Source organism: Pongo abelii, chromosome 5 (assembly GCF_028885655.2).
Source record: "Pongo abelii isolate AG06213 chromosome 5, NHGRI_mPonAbe1-v2.0_pri, whole genome shotgun sequence".
Lineage (NCBI taxonomy): Eukaryota > Metazoa > Chordata > Mammalia > Primates > Hominidae > Pongo > Pongo abelii.
This window is the reverse complement of record NC_071990.2, coordinates 138,076,231-138,098,800: the sequence shown is the minus strand read 5'-3', so window position 1 is coordinate 138,098,800 and position 22,570 is coordinate 138,076,231. Positions and strand designations below refer to the sequence as shown.

Sequence of the window (22,570 nt, the reverse complement as noted above, 5' to 3'; positions counted from 1 at the left end):
AAATGGTCACTGCTGAATAAAACCAGTTAATTTTTTTCCAGTTTTTCTCTAGTTTTCATACAGAACATTTTTAACATGTTTGTTTCATAAATACCTACTTAATATACTTTCAGAGTACAGAGCATCACTAATTAAAAATTAAAGCACATGATCTAACGAGAGATTGCTGAGAAGTCTTCTCTCCAAAATTGAGTTGCTATGCAACACAAACTAAAGCCAGTCTTCTGTAATGCATTCAGAACCCTCTGTGTTATTCTTGGGTGAGACTTATCTGTGGAACTCAGTGCCAAAAAAGCCTCAAGCCACCTCCAGAAGACCCTTAACAAGATGTGGGAGACTGAAATAAGAGGGTTCTTGATGGTGCTTGTGGTATAAATATGGAAGTATAATTTTATTTAAATTCCAAAATTAATTCAGCCCTAATGTGTGTATTGCTTCTATGTAGAAAGTGTGTTGACAATTTTATTTGCAACATCAAATGATCCCCAATTTAAAGCCAAATTAGAATCCTTCAATAACTACTAGCATTCTCTGAGACACTGTGTAAGCCATTTGGTCTTTATGCTATATTGTGGGCAGGGACAAGAGTCCTGACTTGATTGAGGGCATAAGAAATTAAAGCAACTGGCAAAGCCTATCACTAATATTAAATGCTAAAAGCATGCTTATGCTGCAACTAGGGAAACCCAACTGCCTGCAAGTAGAGTGAAATAATTTAGCTAATTTGCACTTGCCCACACATTTGGCTTCTAGCCTAGAGGTTGGAAAGCAAGTTTGCTGTAGAATTCAGACTGAGAGCTATTGGGTTGTACTCCTGGGCCTTGGGCCAGGTCAGACACACACACACACGTGTACACACACACACGTACACACACACACGTGTACACACACATGCCTGCTCTTGCTCATTCACTGTCCAGGATGAGAATGAACCCAAAGTATGGGCCCTGTGATGTAATTTGCTATGTAATAAAGAGCTGAGAGGAGCAGGTCATGGTTATAACAGATCCCTCTTCCACCTAGTAAGAATGTAAATTCTTTTTTTTTTTTTTTTTTTTTGAGATGGAGTCTCCCTCTGTTGGCTAGGCTGGAGTGCAGTGGCATGATCTCAGCTCACTGCAACCTCTGCCTCCCGGGTTCAAGCAATTCTTGTGCCTCAGCCTCCCAAGTAGCTGAAACTACAGGCATCTGCCACCATGCCCAGCTAATTTTTGTATTTTCAGTAGAGACTGGGTTTTGCCATGTTGGCCAGTCTGGTCTTGAACTCCTGGCCTCGGGTGATCCGCCCGCATCGGACTCCCAAAGTGCTGGGATTACAGGGCGTGAGCCACCGTGTCCAGCCAGCATGTAAATTCTTTAAAGAAATGAAGGTACCAGGACAAACTCAGCCTGGATGGATTTTCTAGAACAAGTGGGAACCTAGCAAGGGTTCATTTCCTGTGCAACTACTACGATGAAGTCCTCAAACTGACTCTCTTCCAAACTAGGGGATTTTGATGAAGATGGACCAAGGACAGGCATGAGCAACTGGAGCTCCAGCTCTTGACATGGGTTTTGTGGCTAGGTCACCATCTCCCCAGCTGCAGTAGGGATGGTGATTAAATTTTTGGGATTTAAATAAAATTATACTTCCATATAATCATACTATAGGTACTCAGAGGTATCTAACCAGAATCCTGTTGGGGAAATAGCCTCTTTTTTTAGAGATCTGGGTAAGCCAGCAGGTAGTAGAGTTAACCCAAACTTTAAGTGAGCTTGTCATAGTCTTATGCTAAAAGCTTGTTTTTAGAAAGGTAATGCACATGATAAATACATACAATGGAATATAATTCAAGCTTAAAAAGGAAAGAAATCCTGACACATGCTACAACATGAATGAAGCTTAGAGATGTTATGCCAAGTGAAATAAACCATTCACATAAGGCCAAATACTGTAATTCCACTTATATGAAGGTACCTACAGTAGTAAAATTTATAAGAGACAGAAATTAAAATGCTTGTTTGCAGGGACTGTGGGGAGGGAGAAATGGGAACTTACTGTTTAATGGGTATAGAGTTTTAGTTTTGCAGGATAAAGAGTTCTGTGGATGGATGGCGGTGATGGTAGTACAATAATGTGAATGTACTTAATGCCACTGAACCATACACTTAAAAATGGCTAAGATGGCCAGGCATGGTGGCTCATGTCTGCAATGCCAGCACTTTGGGAGGCTGAGGCAGGAGGATTGCTTGAGCCCCGGAGGCACAGGTTGCAGTGAGCCATGATCCCGCCACTGCACTCCACCCTGGGTGACAGAACAAGACCCTGTCTCCAAAACAAACGAAATAATAATAATAATAAGTAATAGAGAATAATGAACAGTAAGAACAGCCTTTATTTTTATTTAAAGTCTCTTAGACCCTCTCTTCCTCCTTCACCCCCTCCCTCCATCCATTCTGCAGACATTATAAAAGCTAAAAACTGCACATTCTGAGTCCCAAAGAAGTAACATTCTCATTTGAACCAGACTGCCTTTCACTTAAATAACTTATTTGCTTACATGGGGCTCACTAAACTTTGATTTGAAGTAGCAATTTTTACTTTGTTTTCCAATGACATAAAGAATTACAAAGAATTCAAGGTGAAGAAACTTTTTAGTTGTTTTGTGAATGGAACTTCATACAAGTGCTTGGATCAGCTAGGCTATTTGCAATTAAAAATTAAAGTAGGCTAAATGTCACTCTCTCTCCAGGTCAATAAAGTTCTTCGGAATCATAACATCAAGCCACACTGGATGTTTGCCTTAGACAGTATCATCCGGAAGGCAGTACAGACAGCCATTACTATCCTGGTTCCAGGTCAGAGATATTTAATTACTCTGCACATATTTAGTGCTTGGATATTTTAGATTACTGTTCATCTGTTATTTCTGATATCACCTTAGTACTTTAAAAACCATTAATACCGTTTTTTAAAGAAATATTTTCAACATCACCAAATAGTACATATAGTCTGGATAATGGTACACCAAGCAAAGTATTTACTAAGAATGAGGAAGACTTGCTTCCCCTGTCTTTAAGGAATGTGTTTGGATGTGAAGAGAAAAAGTATACAGGTGACTCAGATAAATATGCATTTCAAAATAGAGATATCTGGACCACAAAACACATTCCTACATCTTTTACCCAGTGGTTCCCAAATCTTCCAATGTATTGAGCAATTTAAGGAGGCATTGCATAGCTCGTTGCATTGAGCAATTTAATTGTCTTTAAAATTACAGCTTTCAAAGCCCCATCTGAAGCCAAATAAGAATCTGCCAGGAATAAAGCCCATGAATCTGATTTTTTTTTTAAAGACTAGTCTTTTAGAGCAGTTTAAGATTCACAGCAAAATTGAGTGGAAGGTACAGAGATTTTGCACATACCCCTTAGCCTCACACATGCATAGCCTCCTCCATTATCAAGGTCCCCCACAGAGTGGTATATTGGTTACAATCAGTGAATCTACGTTGACACGTTATCATCACCAAGAGTCCATAGTTCACATTAGGGTTCAGTCTTGGTGTGTACATTCTCTAGGAATTCTACATATATAACAACATGTATCCACCATTATAGTATCATAAAGAATATTTTCACAGCCCTGAACATCCTCCTTTTTCCATCTGTAAGAACTTGATTTTAATACAGCTCTCAGGTCATGTTGATGAATAGCCAAGTTTGGAAATCACTGGTTTAGACACAGCCCCAGCTATGTTGGCAGTGAGATACAAAAGGGGTAGTATTGATGAAACAAGGCTTTTTGGCATAAGTGAGGAGTGTATTCATACTCTAAGGCAAAACCTCCAACGTGTTTTGATAGTCTACCCATTAATAAAAAATTGTAGGCAAAGCTCTTCCACCCTGTGTGTGTATTGGGGTGGTGGGTGGATGCATGGATGCATGGATGAGTATGTAGGTAGGTAGAAAGAAAGAGCAGTTGACCAATTGATAGATGGATAGATACAGATTTATATATATTTATATAAACAAATTAGAAACATGTTCTGTTGTACTAATTTGTACCTATATTATAAAGCATTCTGAAATATAAATTTAAAAGGATAAGATCAATATGAAATATTTTCATTTTAGTTTTCTTTCTTTCTTTTTTTTTTTTTAAGTAGAGATGAAGTCTCACTCTGTTGCCCAGGCTAGTCTCAAACCCCTGGGCTCAAGCTGTCCTCCCGCCTCGGCCTCCCAAAGTGCTGTGATTACAGGCGTGAGCTGCTGCACCTGGCCCTGAAATATTTTTAAATTAAAATTATTTATAAATGGTACTACAAACTTTTAAGTTCAGGCCAACCCTTCTGAGTTGTGGAATTCCCTCTCTTCTCATAGAACACTTGAGTGTTTGATATGACAGCGAGAGCATCTGTGTCAATCTTTATGTCAAACATTGGTCAAGATTAAGTTATTTCTTATGTAAGAAAGAAACAGAAGTTCTGCTATCCCTGAACATGTTACTTCTACCTGGAACACACCTCCACCCCATGTCTCTCCTGTCCTGTGGCTTGCACCTTTGCATTCTTCAGGCCACCAAGAGTCTGGACCTATCACCAAATCTAAAGTAGGCTTCCTCTGTTATTCTCTCTCCTTGGAAATGGTTTTCACCTATTTGTGATGCCACAATCTGAAACTACTTTTGTTTCTAGTTTAATGGCTGTTACCCTCACCAGAGGGTAACTGTTTGTGGTTTATTTTATTCTGAGCCTAGCATACTGTCCAGCACAGTGTCTGGAAAACAGTGGATCCCTGATTCATATTTGGTTGAAACAATAAGTAAATGAGTTTCACGTGATTATAACAAATTAGGGTGGAAAATTTGCATGGTGTAGAAACTTAGAAAAAAATTCTAGAGAGGCTTTGAAGCACATGATTAGTAGTTGGATGTGAACCTAAGAAATTCATGCTCTAAGGAAGTCAAACAATACTTATATTCAGATGCTTTATCATTAGGATAAGGCTGGTTGTAGGGAATGTACTATAGAGGGGTTAGATATTCAAAAGATCTATGGGATGAAGGGGGAATAGTATATATCACTGAAAGGGAGAGGTATGGGCCATGAGTTAAACACAGTAGCAACCTAAATTAAGGACACCTAAATGAAGAAAGGAAAAAGAGAGTATATTTTGAAACAACTTAAATAGCATATAAATGATCTGTTTACTTAATTTAAAAAAAAAAACTTCCTTTTAGTAATGATTACCTAGTGTAATGTGGTATCCAGAATAGAAAACGAACATTAGTGAAAAACTGAGAATCTGAGTGAAGTCTGCAGTTTAGTTAATAGTTTGTACCAATGTTAATTTAATCATTCTAAAGAACATGCCATAGTTATGTAGGATATATTAGGAAGAGCTGTGTGGATGGTATACAGGAATTCTTTGCACTATCTTTGCAATGTTTCCATGAATCTAAAATTCTGCCAGAATAGAAAGTTTAAAAAGCAAAAGTAACTGTAGGTGAAACTCTGTTAGGTTTGGGGAGAACAGCAGGGAGGTTGCAGAGAGGGAGCTGTCCTTGCGCGAGTGTCACAGGGATGGACACTGCTGTGATCAACCATGTGCGGAACAAGGCACATTGTTTATTAAAAGTGTTTGCTAAAGAAAGGACTTTGCTCTTCCACTATGAAATTGGTTTCTTTGAGGCCACTAGGAGTTTCTGATTTCAATTGAAGTTACTGTTTGAAAACATTTATTTTTGAAAAGTGGAATTTTTAGAAGAGAATTACATGGAGACAGTACTTTTTGCATTTCCCTCAGGATAAGATAAGTCCATATATACTGTATACCAATATACAAATGATGAAATATGTGGACAAGATGAAGTGATGTCAGTCATTCAACAACTCCATCAAATTTCCAGATGTCCTGAAAGATTTTGTTATGCCATTAAGATATAAAGAAATTACATGAAAAACAGACGGTCTTCAAATGCCCCTGATAAAAATTCCTTTTAGATATAAGATACTACAGTTAACCTGCCATTTCAGAAGACACATGAAAGAAGACCACAAATTTTAAAAAGTATACCATCGCTAGTACAATCATGCATTGCTTAATGACAGGGCTATGTTCTGAGACATGTGTCGCTAGGCAATTTTGTCATTCTGCAAACATCCTAGAGTGGACTTACACAAACCTAGATGGCAGAGCCTACTAGATGCACAGGCCTTATGGTATGGCCTGTTGCTCCCGGGCTACAAATTTGTATGGTGTGTTACCATACTGAATATTGTAGGCAATTTTAACACAGTGGTAAGTGTTTGTGTGTCTAAACATACAAAAGGTATGGTAAAATATAGTATTACAATCTTATGGGACCACTGTAGTATATGCGATCCATCCTTGACTGAAATGTTATTATACTGTACATGATTGTACATTCATTTCCTAAGTCTGTCTGCTGAGGAGACCCAAATCTTGGTTTCTAAATGCCATTCTTCAATAAAAGGAATTGGGTTTCCTTGGAGAAGTGGTTGATTCCGGGCTGGGGGCAGGGGAAATAAAAGATAAGATTGTAGCTGGGCATGGTGTCTCACCCCTGTAATCCTAAGGCTTTGTGAGGCCAAGGCAAGAGGATTGCTTGAGGCCAGGAGTTTGAGACCAGCCTGGCCAAAATATCAAGACCCTGTCTCTAAAAAAATAAAAATAAATTAGCCAGACATAGTGGTGCATGCCCATAGCTACTTGGGAGGCTGAGGTGGGAGGATTGCTTGAGCCCAGGAGATAGAGGCTACAGTGAGCTATGATTGCACTGCTGTACTCCAGGTTGGGCGACAGAGCAAGACCCCATATCATAAATAAATAAATACCTGGAACACCTTGTGATGCCAGAAATAAAGTGTCAAAAAGGATGGAGATTTATTGAAAGGACACTAGAGCCAACCTGAAAATGTTCCAAACAGTCCAAGCCAGAACAATCTGAACAATAAAATAATGATCATATTGGATTATAGATTATAGAATAAAATAAGCATCCGTGAGTCCATATTAATACAAATAATTGAATAAATAAATATATGGACGAGAAAGGTTAGCTTTTTGTTATAGTAGAATTGCGATTGATAAATAAAAATGAATGAGGAAAACAGAAAATCACCAGTAGGCAAACACCACAGTAATAATTATTGCAGGCAAGGACCATCAATGACTGCTAAAGTAGGCAAAAGAATGAGGAGAAACAGGATATGTGGATGGTTTTCAAAGTGTCTCCCCACAAGATATTTACTAACTACAAGGAGAAAACAGTAATTTTACAGTGAAGGAATGTGGCAGACACCCCCTCAACCAAATGATCAAGGTAAGCATCACTAGTAAGAAGACACATCAGCGTCATGTACCTCCTGATAGGATGCCCTGAGAAGGACACAGCATCACACTGTGGTGTTCTTGCCAAAAATGCACAACCTCAACCTAATCACAAGAAGATGTCAGTGAACCTCAAATAAAAGACACTGTACAAAAACCTGACCAATACTCCTCAAAAGGGTGAAGGTCGTGAGAAATAAATACTAGTTACATATTGGAAGAGACTAAGGCGACATGACAACTAATTATAATGAGGTATCCTTGATCAGAAAAAGGACATTGGTAGGAAAACTGGGAAATTCAAATAATGTCCATAGATTAGTTAATAGTATTGTGTCAAAAGTCAGGTGTGGTGACTCACATCTATAATACCAGCACTTTGGGAGGCTGAGGTGGGAGGATTGCTTGAGCCTACGAGTTTGAGATCACCCCAGGCAGTGTGGCAAAACCGCATCTCTACATAAAAAATACAAAAATAAGTCAGGCATGGCAGCATGTGCCTGTGGTCCTGGCTACTAGGGAGGCTGAGGTGGGAGGATCAATTGAGCCCAGGAGGTCAAGGCCACAGTGAGCTGAGATTGTGCCACTGCACTCTGGCCTGGGGGACAGAGTGAGACCCTGTCTCAAAAAAAAAAAAAATAGTATTGTATCAATGTTAATTTCCTGGTTTTGATAATAGTGCCAAAGGTATATAAACTGTTAAGGCGAGGGCAAGTGGCTGAAGGCTATACAGGAACTCTCTGTACTATTTTTGCAACTTCTCTGTTATCCTAAAATTATTTCAAAATAAAAAGTTAAAAAAAAAAAGTGTTTAATCTTTTTTCCAAAAGGAGCACACAGAATAGACAGTACAGTACAAGTCCCTTAAGAATTTGTTTTTTCTCAGACTATTTTCTCACTTGTCATCAAGAATCAGCCTTTAGATTATTGGCAGCATTAGTCCTCTAGTACAGTCTGCTTGTGGGTGACCTGATGGAGTAATGCTGAGCACAGAGACTATGATGGCAGTGCTAAGGTAAGAGTATTGATAATGTAAGCATACTTCCTATATCAACAATAATTGTTAAAAGCTGCTTCAAGCACTTGATATTACCACCAGTTGTTAACTGAATCAAACACGTGCTCCAAGTTCACATTAATGTGAATTGAACAGCAATGTGTATGTACAAGGAGCTTCATGCAAGTGTTATACACTGCGCTCACAAGTATTATGATCTTACTAAGCATTAGAAATACTCTGTGTTAAAGAAGCTTGGTCTAGGCCAAGCGTGGTGGCTCATGCCTGTAATCTCAGCACTTTGGGAGGCCAAGGCAGGCAGATCAGATGAGGCCAGGAATTTGAGACCAGCCTGGCCAACATGGTGAAACCCCATCTCTACTAAAAATACAAATATTAGCCAGGTGTGATGGCGCATGCCTATAATCCCAACTACTCAGGAGGCTGAGGCAGAAGAATCACTTGAACCTGGGAGGCAGAGGTTGCAGTGAGCCGAGATCGTGCCACTGCACTCCAGCCTGGGTGACAGTGAGACTCCGTCTCAAAAAAAAAAAAAAAAAAAGAAAGAAAGAAAAGAAAAAGAAACTTGGTCTAGTTATTTTCCTTCCTCTGGGGAAGTAACCATTTGGGTGGGAATAGTTTTGTTGTTGATCCCATCTTGCTGGTTTGGAAACAATGCACTGGCTCCACTTTTCCACTCGTGCTTTAAGGCCCCCTTGAGTCCCAGTCTTTCTCCTGACACATGGCTCTCTCCTGACAGTCCCCTCTGCTTTACATTGTTCCCAGAGGGTCCTGGGCCATCATTTGAGCTTCATTCTTTCAAATACACTTCCCTCTTTCTCTATCAAGCCAAGGCTCCCCTCCCCCAGAACTCTGCATAGGCCCTTCAGCCTCCATGAATCCCTCAGTGAGTGAGTAAACTACCACTGGATTCAGTCACTGCAAATGTACTTTATTTACTCCTTAGCACTCTTACTGCATGTATGTGTTAGGGTTCTTCAAAGAAACAGAACCAATAGGATACATAGAGATATATAAGAGAAGATTTATTATGGGAATTGGCTCATGTGATTATGGAGGCTGAGAAGTTCTACCATATAACATCAGTAAACTGGAGAACCAAGAAAGCTGGTGGTATAATCAGTCTGACTCCAAAGGCCTGAGAACCAGGGGCGCCAACTGAAATTGAAGTTCTGAGAACCAAGAGCTCTGATATCCAAGAGCGGGAGAAGGTGGATGTCCCAGCTCAAGAAGAGAGAAAGAGAATTCACCCTTTCTCCATCTTTTTGTTCTATTCAGGTCCTCAGTGGATTGGATGATGCCTGCCCACATTGGAGAGGGCCATCTTCTTTACTAAGTGCATTGATTCAAATGCTAATCTCTTCTGGAAACACCCTCACCCCTCACAGACACATCCAAAATAATGTTTACCAGCTATCTGGCCATCCTTAGCCCAGTCAAGTTGACATATATAATTAACCATCTCAGTGTACATGTGAATTGTATATATAACTAGGTCTATACCTGAGATAATCTGAGATACTTGTAGCTGTATTAATTTGTGCTTATAATTTCATGTTATATTTCAGTGTGCTCTCAGCACTCTTCTGTGTATTTGCCCTAGTTCTCCTTTAGATTGTCATCTCTTTGAGAAAAAGAAGCAGATGTTCTGTGTCATTTGCATATTTTACAATGTCTAATCTGATGACGTGCACTCAGGGGGCCACCATGAAAGACCGAAATAACAAAGCACTGCATGAACTTACAATTTTCTACTTTCTTTAAATTATTTCAGAGAATTTTTTACGTCATATATACATACATAAAATGATCATTTAAAGTTTACACAATTAAGAGGATATTTAAATATAATAGGATTATAAATTTTCCTTCCCTAAAAGTGAGATTATAGTCAACAGGACTACAAACCTTTTTACATTATTTAAAAATTTCAGTTTAGGGCCGGACATGGTGGCTCACGCCTGTAATCCCAGCACTTTGGGAGGCCGAGGCAGGCAGATCACCTGAGGTCAGGAGTTTGAGACCAGCCTGACCAATATGGAGAAACCCCATCTCTACAAAAATACAAAATTAGCCGGGCATGGTGGCACATGCCTGTAATCCCAGCTACTCGGAAGGCTGAGGCAGGAGAATCACTTGAACCCAGGAGGTGGAGGTTGCAGTGAGCCAAGATTGTGCCATTGCACTCCAGCCTGGGCAACAAGAGCAAAACCCCATCTTAAAAAAAAAAAATCGGTTTAGAAATCATGAAATAAATTGAAGAATAATTATAGAAAGTTGTAAAAGGTGTAATCTTGTCCTCTAATTTAATCTAGAATCACACTTTCTTAAATTATTTTTAAATTATTTTATTGCTTTCTAAGTACAAATAACCAAATAACCCTAGTAGGAATACTCTTCCATTCTACCAACAGTTTTTGAAGACCTAATATGTTTAGCCCCTGCAATCAGTGCTGGGTTTACAAAACTAAAACACATGATTTTGTCTTACTCCTACTATACTATCAATACATTAAGAAATGGGATTTTGGAATAAGAGATGAGATAGAGTAGAGGTGAAGTTTGGTTAGCCTTAGGAGATAAAGCGTGAGGACACGGAGAAATTGGAATCCTTGTACACTGTTGTTGGGAATGTAAAATGGTACCACTACTATGGAAAACAGTATGATGGCTCCTCAGAAATTAAAGATAGAAGCAAGCACCCTTGTGAACCAGCAATTTCTCTTCTGGGTATATATTCAAAAAAACTAAAAGAAGGATTTCAAAGAGACATTTGCACATTCATATTCATAGCAGTACTAGTTACAATTGCCAAGAGGTGGAAGCAACCCAAGTATCTAGCAACAGATGAATGGATAAACAAAATGTGGTGTACACATATAATGGAATATTATTCAGCCTTAGAAAGGAAGGAAATTCTGACCCATGCTACAGCATGGATGAACTTTGAGGGCATTATGCTAAGTAAAATAAGCCAGTCACAAAAAGACAAATAGTATATGTTTCCATAATTTTATGGTTTTTTCACTCCTGTAGTTCAGCAAGTGGGAGGGAGTGGCACCCAGTGGCTTCTTCTCTCCCATTGTTCAGCAAGTGGGAGGGAGTGTTACAGCTGTATTACTCCTGCTGCCGACAGCTTGGTGAGCAGGAGTGCTACATGCCTTTCACTCCCACAGTTCAGTGAGTTCTGGGTTCTTGTCCCGTGACCAAGAAGAATAAGGTACATGGACATTGGAGAGTGAGTAAAGCAGAGTAGAATCTAATTGAGTGACAGAAAGAAAGTTCTCAGCATTGAGAGGGGACTTGAAATTGGGTAGCCATCTGTGATGCTGAGTCTGGGGTTTCTATGGACTTAGAATAGGGGGGTGCGTTCTGATTGGTCCATGGGAGGTCTTGGAAAAAGCACCATTTGATTGGTTAAAAGACATCATCCAGAAGGAACCAATTGAGAGAGAGTGGGTAAGATGGGGATAGAAGTTCTCACTCTGGTTGTGGACTCTCTCCGGAACTGGCAGCTTGCTTCTCAGGCTTTAAACTGTCCTTGGTTTGAAGGTCAGGTTTCACTGGAGATCGATCCCTGTCTGCCTAGGAATTTTTCTGTCTCCTGTAACTATAAATGTGAGGTGTCTAGAGTAGTCAAATTCATAGAAACAAAGTAGAATGGTAGTTTCTAGAAACTGAGAAGAGGGAGTAATGGGGAGTTGTTGATGGGCAGAGTTTGAGTTTTGCAAAATGAAAATGTTCTGGAGATTGGTAGCATAGCACTGTTAGTATACTTAACACTACTGAGCTGTGTACTCAGAAATGGTTAAGATGGTAAATTTTCTGTTATGCACTTTTTAAAACCACTATATAGAATTTTAAAAGAGGGATAAAGAAAGCCAGGTCTATGTAAACTTGGCCTTGAAAAAGGACACTCTGGTTTTTGTTATGATCAAAAGATGATAAGTTTTCTTTAGATTGTTGAATTTAAGGTGCCTACCGAACAGTAATGTCCAGGATGTTCTAGATGTAACAGGACCGGGGCTAAAGGTGTAGAGTTTGTCATCCACACATCAGAAATACTTAACCTTCGTGGAGTTGAATGAGCTCATCTATGGAGCAAAAGTAGAAACATAAAAAAGTGAAGGACAGAATCCCAGGTTCCAGCTTAAAAAGTGGGCAGGTAGTAGATAAAAAGGCTCTGAAGAAGAAAAATAGCAGCCAGAGATTTAGAGGAAAATACTGTCCACAGATCAATAGGGTAAAGATAAAAAGTTACCTAGAGGATTTGGCTGGCAGGCCTTTGGTGACCTTGCCAAAGTGCCCATTTAAGAATGGTGGGATGGGGTCCTCCATTGCTCCCACTGGACTCCCCTCCTGTACACACGGGCTCTTAACCTGTGGTTCATGGACTTGGGAGAGGCTTCAGGGAATCTGTGCAAATATAGCAAAATCTAGGTAAAATCAGGAAATCTAGGCAAAATGTTGCATGAATGTGTTGTCTTCTGGGGAGAGTTTTTATGACTTTCATCAGATTTTTAGTAGGTTACGTGATCTGATAAATGTTCTATGTGCCAGAGCATATGGAGTGAAAATTCAATGTTTCACTTAAATTATGACTGTAATTCCTTTTTGTGGACCAAGTTTAAGGATTTAATTACAATTTATAATATTTTTTCTTATGGGAAGATATTGTTGACAAAAAATAGCCAAACTCTGTAAAATATTTAGAAGTTTATTCTGAGCCAAATATGAGGGACTATGACCTGTGACAGAGCTTCTGGAGGTCCTGAAAACATGTACCCAGGGCAGTTGGGTTATAGCTTGGTTGTATACTTCTAGGGAGACAGAAGTTACAGGCAAAGACATAAAGCAATATATGTAAGGTAGACATTCAGCCCAGCAAGGCAGGACATCTGGCAGGGATTGGGAGGTGGGGAGGTGGTTGGGGTCCCAGATCATAGGTAGATTCAAAGATTGGCAATTGGTTGAAAGAATTAAGCTTTGCCTGAAGAGTTGAAGTCAGCATAAAGAAATGCTTGAGTTAAGATAAGGGCTATGGTGGAAGCCAACGTTCTTATTATGTAGATGAAGCCCCTAAGTAACAAGCTACAGAGAGAATAGATGGTAAAATCTCTTATTGGACCTTAAAAAGTGTGAGACTCTTAGTTGAATCTCTCCTGGATCAGGAAAAGACCTGGAAAGGGAAGGGGATTCTCTACAGAATGCAGATTTACCCCACAAGTGATGACTTTGCAGGACCATTCCAAAATATGTCAAAGAAATATATTTTGGGGCAAAATACTTTGACTTCCTTTATGGCCTGTTGTTTGTTATGGGATGCTAGAGTCAGGTTGGAATTTGTTATCTTATTGCTACAAAGAGTCTGTTTTGTCAGCCATATGATCTTTATTTTAATGGTAATGCTGGTCAGTTGTGCCTAAACTCCAAAGGGAGGAGGTATAACAAGGAATATCTGACCTTTCTTCCCATCATGGCCTGAACTAGTTTTTTCAGGTTTTCTTGGGGATCCCCTTGGCCTGGGGGTAGGTGGTTCTTCAGTCAGTTGGGGGCTTAGAATTTTATTTTTGGTTTACAATATCATCCAAGTTTTTTTTGTTTTTTTTTTTTTTTTGAGACAGAGTCTCGCTCTGTTGCCCAGGTTGGAGTACAGTGGCACAATCTCGGCTCACCACAACCTCTGCTTCCTGGGTTCAAGTGATTCTCCTACCTCAGCCTCCCAAGTAGCGTGCCACCATGTCCAGCTAATTTTTGTATTTTTAGTAGAGAGGGGGTTTCACTATGTTGGCCAGGCTGGTCTCAAACTCCTGACCTCATGATATGCCTGCCTTGGCCTTCCAAAGTGCTGGGATTACAGGCGTGAGCCACCGTGCCCAGCCACAATATCATCCAAGTTCTAAACTGACATGCAGGTGATCTCATGTTATATAGTATGTGTAAGTTGGAAACTTGTAACTTCTATAGTTTAAATTTCAATGGTTAGTCAACAGGTTAGAGGAGAACACACACTAGAAATCAGCCCAATAGTCAAAGAGAGATAGTCTTACTAATGTGAGTATCAGCCTGCGTGTGGCATTTTCAGCACCTGCCCTGCATCCCCTTACATTTTGGATGTTACAGGCAGAAAGCATTCTGCATATTCATGTGTGTTTATATAATCTCTGTATAGCTCACTTTCCTTATCTGTAAGCAAGTTAATAGTTGTCAGATATTATGTAATCTGAAAATGAACTTTACTTGTATAAACACTTTTAAATATTCTTAAAAGGTTTTTACATCTTTACCTTTCTTTCAGATTCCTAGCATTTTCCCCACATATGTGCAGTGTGAATATGTATTGATCATTCAATACATATGTATTGATCATTCTTGAATTAAATCATTCCGTTTGAATTAGATCATTCTTTCCTTCTGTTTGAATTAGATCATATCTTGTGAATTTTGCAAGTTCAATAGAAGAACAAATCTGAGTGCACAGAAATCCATCTTCACTTTTGGAAAAGCAGTTTGGAATATATATCTTATTGACGATGGGGCAGGAGGGTAGCATTCATATCTTAAGAAATCAAGGCAATGAGTCATATTTTATAAACACTACCACTGATATTATGCCAAACAGAACTAAGGCCACATTTCAGCCTTGCATCTGAGAGTGATACTGCTGATCAAGAAGACTTGGATGTAGAAGATGACCATGAGGAACAGCCTTCAAATCAAACTGTCCGAAGACCTCAGGCTGTCATTGAAGATGCCGTGGCTACCTCAGGCGTGAGCACGCTCAGTTCTACTGTGTCTCATGATTCCCAGAGTGCTCACCGGTCACTGAATGTACAGCTTGGAAGGATGAAAATAGAAACCAATAGGTAAGGCCTACATTGACGTGGGTTGGTTTCTTTTCTTTTACTTTTACTAAAGAGCATGTGTTTTTGGTCTACAGAATATGATTCCCTTATCCCATTCATGGAAACTTGATTGAATGCCTTTCTTTATAAAACAAGAGAGGTTTAGTTTAGCCTCTTTTGTCAAATACCACTTTCTGCCTCTACCAATTTAAGCCTTTTTCAGCAGTATTTGATTACTTCTTCATCTCCAAGTGCCCTAAGATTTTTCCAATAGCTTCGTTGTAGCCTCATAGACTGTCTAAGAAACAGGCTCAGAGCAGCATGTACCTTCCAGTAGATAGCTGAAAGAACAGAAAGCTCATGTTTTTGAAAGCCCAGTCAAGTTCTTATAGGAGAGGAAGATCACTGAGGTCGAGGGAACAAAACTAATTAATGGTGCTAAAGATTTGTATTTTAGAACCTAAAAAGGAAGATAATTGACCACATTTATGATTCTATTTTATTTTTGATATGCTGTAGCATATCTGGAGTATAATTTGCCTTTGATAATTTGGTAGCATAAAACCCAGAGGATCAGATTATTAACAGCAAATGTTTCCTGTTCTTCACAGATGTTGTTGGTACAGTTCAAGGTCTGAATTTTTATGATTTATAGCTTCCTGTGCTGCCTACAGTTGACATGTGGGAAACTGACTTTATGACTCTGGGTTTGCATTAAAAACTTTTTTTTTAAGCGAATCAATAAAAGTTGTTCAAATATTTAGAAACCTTAATTGAAAATTCTAGTTATTCACCAGGGAGATTAAAAATATCTTATTTCCAGTCATAAAGTTTAGGTTTTTAAAGGCAAGCTTGTATACCAAAATGAGTACAAGTGGTAAAAGCTCATCCTATATTCAGAAACACAAAATTTGGTTGCATGGTTAAGTAAATCCATATAGACACATCTTCTATGATGTGCATAGAGCAGTCTTATTTTAATAAAGGGAGATTGCCTCTCTGACTTTCATATCCCAATTTTGTCCTCTGAAACCCAGCTCTTGCCATCTCTACTATTTAGTGGGAAAGAACTTGGGTCTTTTCTCTTCTGAGACTTCATGGAAATCTTGGTTTCCCTCATTCCTCCTCAACCAAGAGTCCAAGGATAACACCCCGTCGTTATGGAAGGTGTCCATGTTAGTCACTTATCTCTAGGTTACTCTCTGTTGCCCAGTCCTGAGTGGTGGTGTTTTTTGGACTCCTGCTGTGATCTCTGGAGGAGGAAAGTTCACTCATTACTGTTTTGGTTGACCTCTTCCCACCCATGACTTCTGGTTAGAATTACACAGATAATAAAGCTACTTTGTTTACCAAAGAGCTGGTATATCTGCTTTTCTGGCCCTGAAACCTCCTGTCTACACACCTGGCTATGTCAATAGGACCTGCCTCTCCTAATGCAGCCTAGACACAACTCCTTTCCCTTCTTTCCTTGGCCTATTTGGATAGCGTTGTGCTCGCCACCCTGGCGCCACTGTCTGTCTACCATGCTTGGGCCATCTGCAGTCCCTGAGGGCTTCTGGCCACTTTCTTCACAGCTTCCCCTTTCTCTTCTGAGTGTCTCTTGGTTCTAGCTGAGGGCCTGCTTCTCACATCTGCCCATCCCTGTTGAAAAGACTAGCATTTACCCACATTTCTTTATTACATTAGTATGTCACAACAACCCACACGTTTACGCTTTTTCCTCTGCATATTTACATTTGAGTCTGTGAAATCTACAGATAATCAGCCTCGTTTTTCCTTTTTCAGTAATATCTCCCACGGCTCTCCATCACCCGCAGAAAAGTGAGATGAGGGACGATGTTTGCTTCACGCATGATTTGAAGAAAGGACAACTGCTTTAGTACAAAAACCAAGTAATTGAAATAAGGGACCAGTCCTGTCCATATTGGTCCTTCTAATTTTCAGTTGAATACTACCTGAAGTATAAAGGCATACCTACCGCAAAATGAATCTAGAGGAAATGTTAGTGTGTTTTCAGGAAAGGTTGTAGCTCTCATATTAAAAATTGTAAGCTTAGAATATTTAGGATGATCACTGACAAAGGGAAATCAGGTTTATCCTGCTTGGAGGATCACCTGAGCCCAAGAGGTTGAAGCTACAGTGAGCCATGATTGCACCATTGCACTCCAGCCTGGGTGACAGAGCAAGACCCTATCTCAAAAACAAAAACAAAAACAAAAACCTATCTCAAGAGGAGCTGCGATAATCTAATTTCCCGTTTATCTAATTTCCCCATCCTACAGTTCTGGAATTACCCACCAATCCACCTCACCACTCCTGTCCATCCAAGGTTAAAAATTGACCTCATGGCAGATCCTGCCATACTTTTTTGGAACAGAAAGGCAGACAGTTGCCTTGATTTCAAGATATTGCCCTACTAAATAAACACAAAATAAAAATAAAATTGATGTACTGGATTGTTCTTAAGATAAATACTTCTAAGAGCTGGATTCAGAGCAAATGAGGTAGGCTGTCAATACTCTGCTTCCAGTGTTAAAGTTCTGGTGTTTAAGGTGTTAAAAGAAAGCTTCAGACAAATTAAATTTAATGGAGTTTAATTGAAAAAGAAAAAAATAGTTTGTGAATCAGGTGGCCTCTAAAATCACAGCAGATTCAGACAGATTCCAGGGATGCCTCGTGGCCAGAACAGATTTATAGAAAATAAAAGTAAAGTGACGTACAGAAATCAGAAGTGTACAGAAAGAGCTGGATTTGTTATAGGTTGGCGTTCACCTTATTTGAACACTCAGCAGTGTATGAGTGATTGAAGTATGGCTCCTGGGATTAGCTAAGACTCAGCTATTGTCATAGATGCATACTCCTAAGTTAGGTTTTCAATCTTGTCTACCTGTTAAGTTATAGTTTGTCCACGAGGACTCAAATATGCAAGTACGGAGTCCTTCTCAGGCCATATTTCATTCACTTTAACAAAAGATAAAAAGAAATTACATAGTCTAGACAAACATAGGTTAAACTCTAGAAAACGTCACTGTGTTCCTTGAGAAAACAGTAAGAAGATACCATCACTATCTTATACGTATAAATTAGCAAGTAGGACAAAAATACATACCAGATCAAAAAACTGCCAACTTAAACATTCACACAGAGCTTCCTGCCCGTTTCTTTGGATATCATTTGTTTTGGAAGAGATAAGAAGCCTCCCTCCAAGACCCTCTGCTCCCTCTTCTAGCTTTCAGCTCATGCTGCTTCATCCACCTCATTGTGCACCACACTTACCCTGCAGCTGCCTTTGTTAACTTATTTTCCTCCACCCACCTTCTCTGTCTACCTCATTGTGTTTTACTTTTGTCCCACCTCTGCTACCTACTCTGCTGTGATCCCTTCTCTCTGAGGATCTCATCTTTATGTCCTGTGGGAATGGGGTCGAGCCTGAGGGTCTGGGAAGGTTTCCTTCCCACTGAGTCCTGGAAAGGCTCTTTTCCAGGGACTGCGGCAGCAAGGAACAGAACAGCCCTTATTAAAGACCAGACACTGACTTGGCACTGTACCTATGCTGTCTCATTTAATGCTCACAATAATCTTTTCTGGAAGCTTTAGTTTTCTTTTTTACAAATGATTTGAAAACTGAAGCCTGGAGGCATTAGGTAATTTATCTAAGGTTAACACAGGAAGTGCAGGGTTGAACCAGGATGCAAGCCCAGATCTGTCAGTTGCACGATGCTGCCTTCAGATTATGTCAAGTGAAGCAGAAACAAACTTTCCGATGGAACATGGTCTTGAGTTAAATCTATCAATACTCAGAAAATGAAACAAATAGAGTTTGTTAAGAGCTGTAGTTTATGCAATGATTTATCTTGATAATCTTAACAATGATATATTTTAAATTATTATTTCTGAATCCAACTTACATTAAGATACTTTTCTAAAAAATTAGAGCACCTCTTTTCATAACTTGGAATGTTTTCTTTGAGAAATTCTATTGGAAATGGTTAGTAGGTTACCAGGTGGCTCTCAGTTGCATAGCGAACCTTCTATGGGTAAGAACTTTGGTATGAATATCACAGTTTCTCCTTGTTTCTTTGGAGACTGCATCAGATGCCAACTAGGAACTGAATGTACCAGGAACACAGCTATCCTTTTACCCACTTCACCCCCGCCCCCTTAGAAGGGAGAGGAATAATAGTAACAATCACAATTGTAGCAACAACCGTGAACATTTATTGAGAATTTGTTATGTGCCAGATATTCTAGGTGACCTCACCTATGACTGTTTCTCAAATTTTCATAGTTTACAAAAAGTGATTACTTTTCTGATTTGCATTGATTATGATATTATGAACATTTGCCAACTTTTTTAAATGGGGGTCCATACATGTAAAATATAGGTCTGTTAATATCTGTATCCCATATTTATATCTTTGACATTTATGGTCATAAAAAGAAATACCAGAACACATCTCTGAAGATTTTGGCAGACAATCTGTGGTAGAGGTTTTGAATTCTTGTCGGCAAGCACAGTCTTCCAAAGCTTTGCTTCTGGACCTGAGGGTCTGTCAACCTGCAATATCAGTGTCACCTGGGAGCTCATTATAAATACAGTCTCAGAACTCACCCCAGGGGGCACTGGACCAGTATCTGTATTTCAATAAAATCAGGGGTGTATGTGTTTATTATAGCTCATGTCTAGAAGGTCATCCTAGGCCTGGTACAGTGGCACGTGCACACACCTATAATCCCAGAGCTTTGAGAGGCTGAGGTGGAAAGACCACTGGAGGCCAGGAATTCAGAGACCAGCTTGGACAACATAGCAAGACTCTGTCTCTACAAAAAAAAAAAAAACCAACAAATTAGCCAGGCATGGTGGTGCATGTCTGTATTCCCAGCTGCTTGGAAAACTGAGATGGGAGGATCGCTGGAGTCCAAGAGTTTAAGGATGCAGTGAGCTATAACTGGGCCACTACACTCAGCCTAGGCAACAGAGAGAGACCTTGTATCTAAAAAATAAAAATAAAAAAAGAAGGTCACCCTGTGTCACCTCCTGTCAAACAATATATTTTTCTTCTGCAGATTACTGGAAGAATTGGTTCGGAAAGAGAAAGAGTTACAAGCACTCCTTCATCGAGCTATTGAAGAAAAAGACCAAGAAATTAAACACCTGAAGCTTAAGTCCCAACCCATAGGTGAATAGCAGAAAGTTTTGTAGTAATACTGTTCAGCCAGGCTGCCACAAAAAGCCAAGAAAGCCAACAGGAAGTTTTATTTGTGGCTGAGTCAGCATTTCTCACTTCTACCATGACTGCAAGCAGGAATTCCTTTAAAAAAAAATCCAGTTTTTAACTGTAGCAAACTCATTTCTTATAAGTGCAGTAAAAATAGATTATTCATAATCATCTTTTCCTGAGATTATGTATTACTGAGGTAAACAGGGCTCTCTGTTTTTAGTCTTTATTTTTAAAGATTTCACAATGAGATTACTAGAATAAATAATACTATTTTTTGTCATTTTGCATTTATATTCTGTGTATTCTAGCTTTTTTCCTTATAATTGGAAGAGGCTTAAATAGAATAAAGATGTAGTAGTAAAAAGGCATAGGTGGGGAGAATGTTATTTAGCCCATTTAGAGAAAAACAGAATTCATAGTTATTTGTTTAGATACGTGGCTCTTTCATAGTGGAAAAAGAGATTATGATAATTATATAGTTCTCTGCTAATTGTATTCATCTTTATTGCATGAAAAACACAAAGTATAATTTTGGTGCACAGAGTTTATTCTAAGAAACCATAAAATTGATATGAAAGTGTAACGTAGGAGTATCATTTCATTATTGCTTTTGCTCCTTGTTTACTAGTAAATTCACTTGTCTGAGTTTTATTATCATTTATACTGCTAATCTCAATTGTTTCTGTGAACTGTTCTCTGATAGAGCAAAATCTTTTAAAGTATCAATAAATGTCTGTTGATTGTGAGGGTCTCAGATGACCTCTGTTAGGTGAAACTGAGAATATCTTCCCAAAATTCTGTTCTAGAAATTCCTGAATTGCCTGTATTTCACCTAAATTCTTCTGGCACAAATACTGAAGGTTCTGAACTTACCGACTGGCTGAGAGTGAATGGAGCTGATGAAGACACTATAAGCCGGGTAAAGAAAACTGTCTGTGGGACAAGTATTCTTTCACTTCATTTCATAATGTTGGGTGCCTGCTATGTGACAGCACAGGGGATACACTAGTGAGCAAATCAGACCCAGCCCTGCCCTCCTGAGGCTTACAGACCAGGGTAGACACGTGATAATCAGCTAACTCCACAGATACAAATGTGATTCTACACTGGTCAATTCTATGAAGGAAAAGATATCAGGTGTTTATTAGACAGGGAGAGGGAGGCTGGGGAAGGTTGTTGGAGAAGGGGATGAAAGAGCTGAAGGCTAACGGAATATGAGGGAAGAAATAGGCCAATTGTATGTATGTTCAGGAGGGGTGTGGGAGGGAGACCAGGGAGGAACCTTGTGCAGTGGGGCTGCAGTGTGTACAAGACAATGAGGCAGGCAAAAGCTCTGTGGTCCTGAGCCCCTTAGGAATTTTATATGTTTGAAATGAAAACCAGAAAGAGTGGGAAAAAAATAAAGACAGAAGTAAAAGAAAAAATTCCTTGTTTCTAATTCTTTGTATGTTAATTTTTATTTTATTTTATTTTATTTTTTTGGAGACAAGGTCTCGCTCTGTTACCCTGGCTGGAATGCAGTGATCATAGCTCCCTGCAGCCTTGACCTGGCTGGGCTCAAGTGATTCTCCTACCTTAGCCTCCTGAATAGTTGGGACTACAGACATGAACCATCATACCTGGCTAATTAAAAAAAAAAAATTTAGAGATAGGGTCTCGCTGTGTTGCCCAGGCTGGTCTTAAACTCCTGGCCCCAAGCGATTCTCTCACCTCAGCCTCTCAGGGTACTAGGGTTACAGGCATGAACCACCACGCCAGGCCTGTTTGTTAAATTTTTAATTCTTTTTCAACATTATTAGACTCCACTGGGCAGCAGCTATTTTATTGCTACTTAATACAATGAATCTAGTTGACTTATTTCAGAAATATTTTCTATACAAACCATATTTTCCCTGTAATAATCTAATTCCTCTCTGCTCTGTATAGACTTTTTTTGATTTTGTTTTTTGAGACTCTGTCACCCAGGCTGCAGTGCAGTGGTGTGATCTCAGCTCACTGCAACCTTCGCCCGCCAGGCTCAAGAGATTCTCCTGTCTCAGCCTCTCAAGTAGCTGAGATTACAGGCATATGCCACCATGCCTGGCTAATTTTTTGTACTGTTAGTAGAAACAGGGTTTCACCATATTGGCCAGGGTGGTCTCGAACTCCTGGCC

At 39.4% G+C, this 22,570-nt stretch overlaps 1 protein-coding gene and 1 long non-coding RNA gene across 7 annotated transcripts in view; one reads left to right on the top strand and one right to left on the bottom strand.

The window, feature by feature from the left end:
• Positions 1-22,570, bottom strand: part of LOC129060078 (uncharacterized) — a 68,117-nt gene that overhangs the window by 35,453 nt on the left and 10,094 nt on the right. The window lies entirely within an intron of this gene.
• MAP3K5 (mitogen-activated protein kinase kinase kinase 5) overlaps positions 1-22,570 on the top strand; it is a 235,900-nt gene that overhangs the window by 210,120 nt on the left and 3,210 nt on the right. For all 5 annotated transcript variants that reach the window (XM_054558204.1, XM_009242284.4, XM_054558203.2 and 2 more), the window contains 4 exons: positions 2,733-2,838; positions 14,973-15,216; positions 20,263-20,375; positions 21,224-21,336. In XM_054558204.1, coding sequence (XP_054414179.1) covers positions 2,733-2,838; positions 14,973-15,216; positions 20,263-20,375; positions 21,224-21,336 — 576 coding nt within the window. The remainder of the gene's footprint in view (positions 1-2,732; positions 2,839-14,972; positions 15,217-20,262; positions 20,376-21,223; positions 21,337-22,570) is intronic.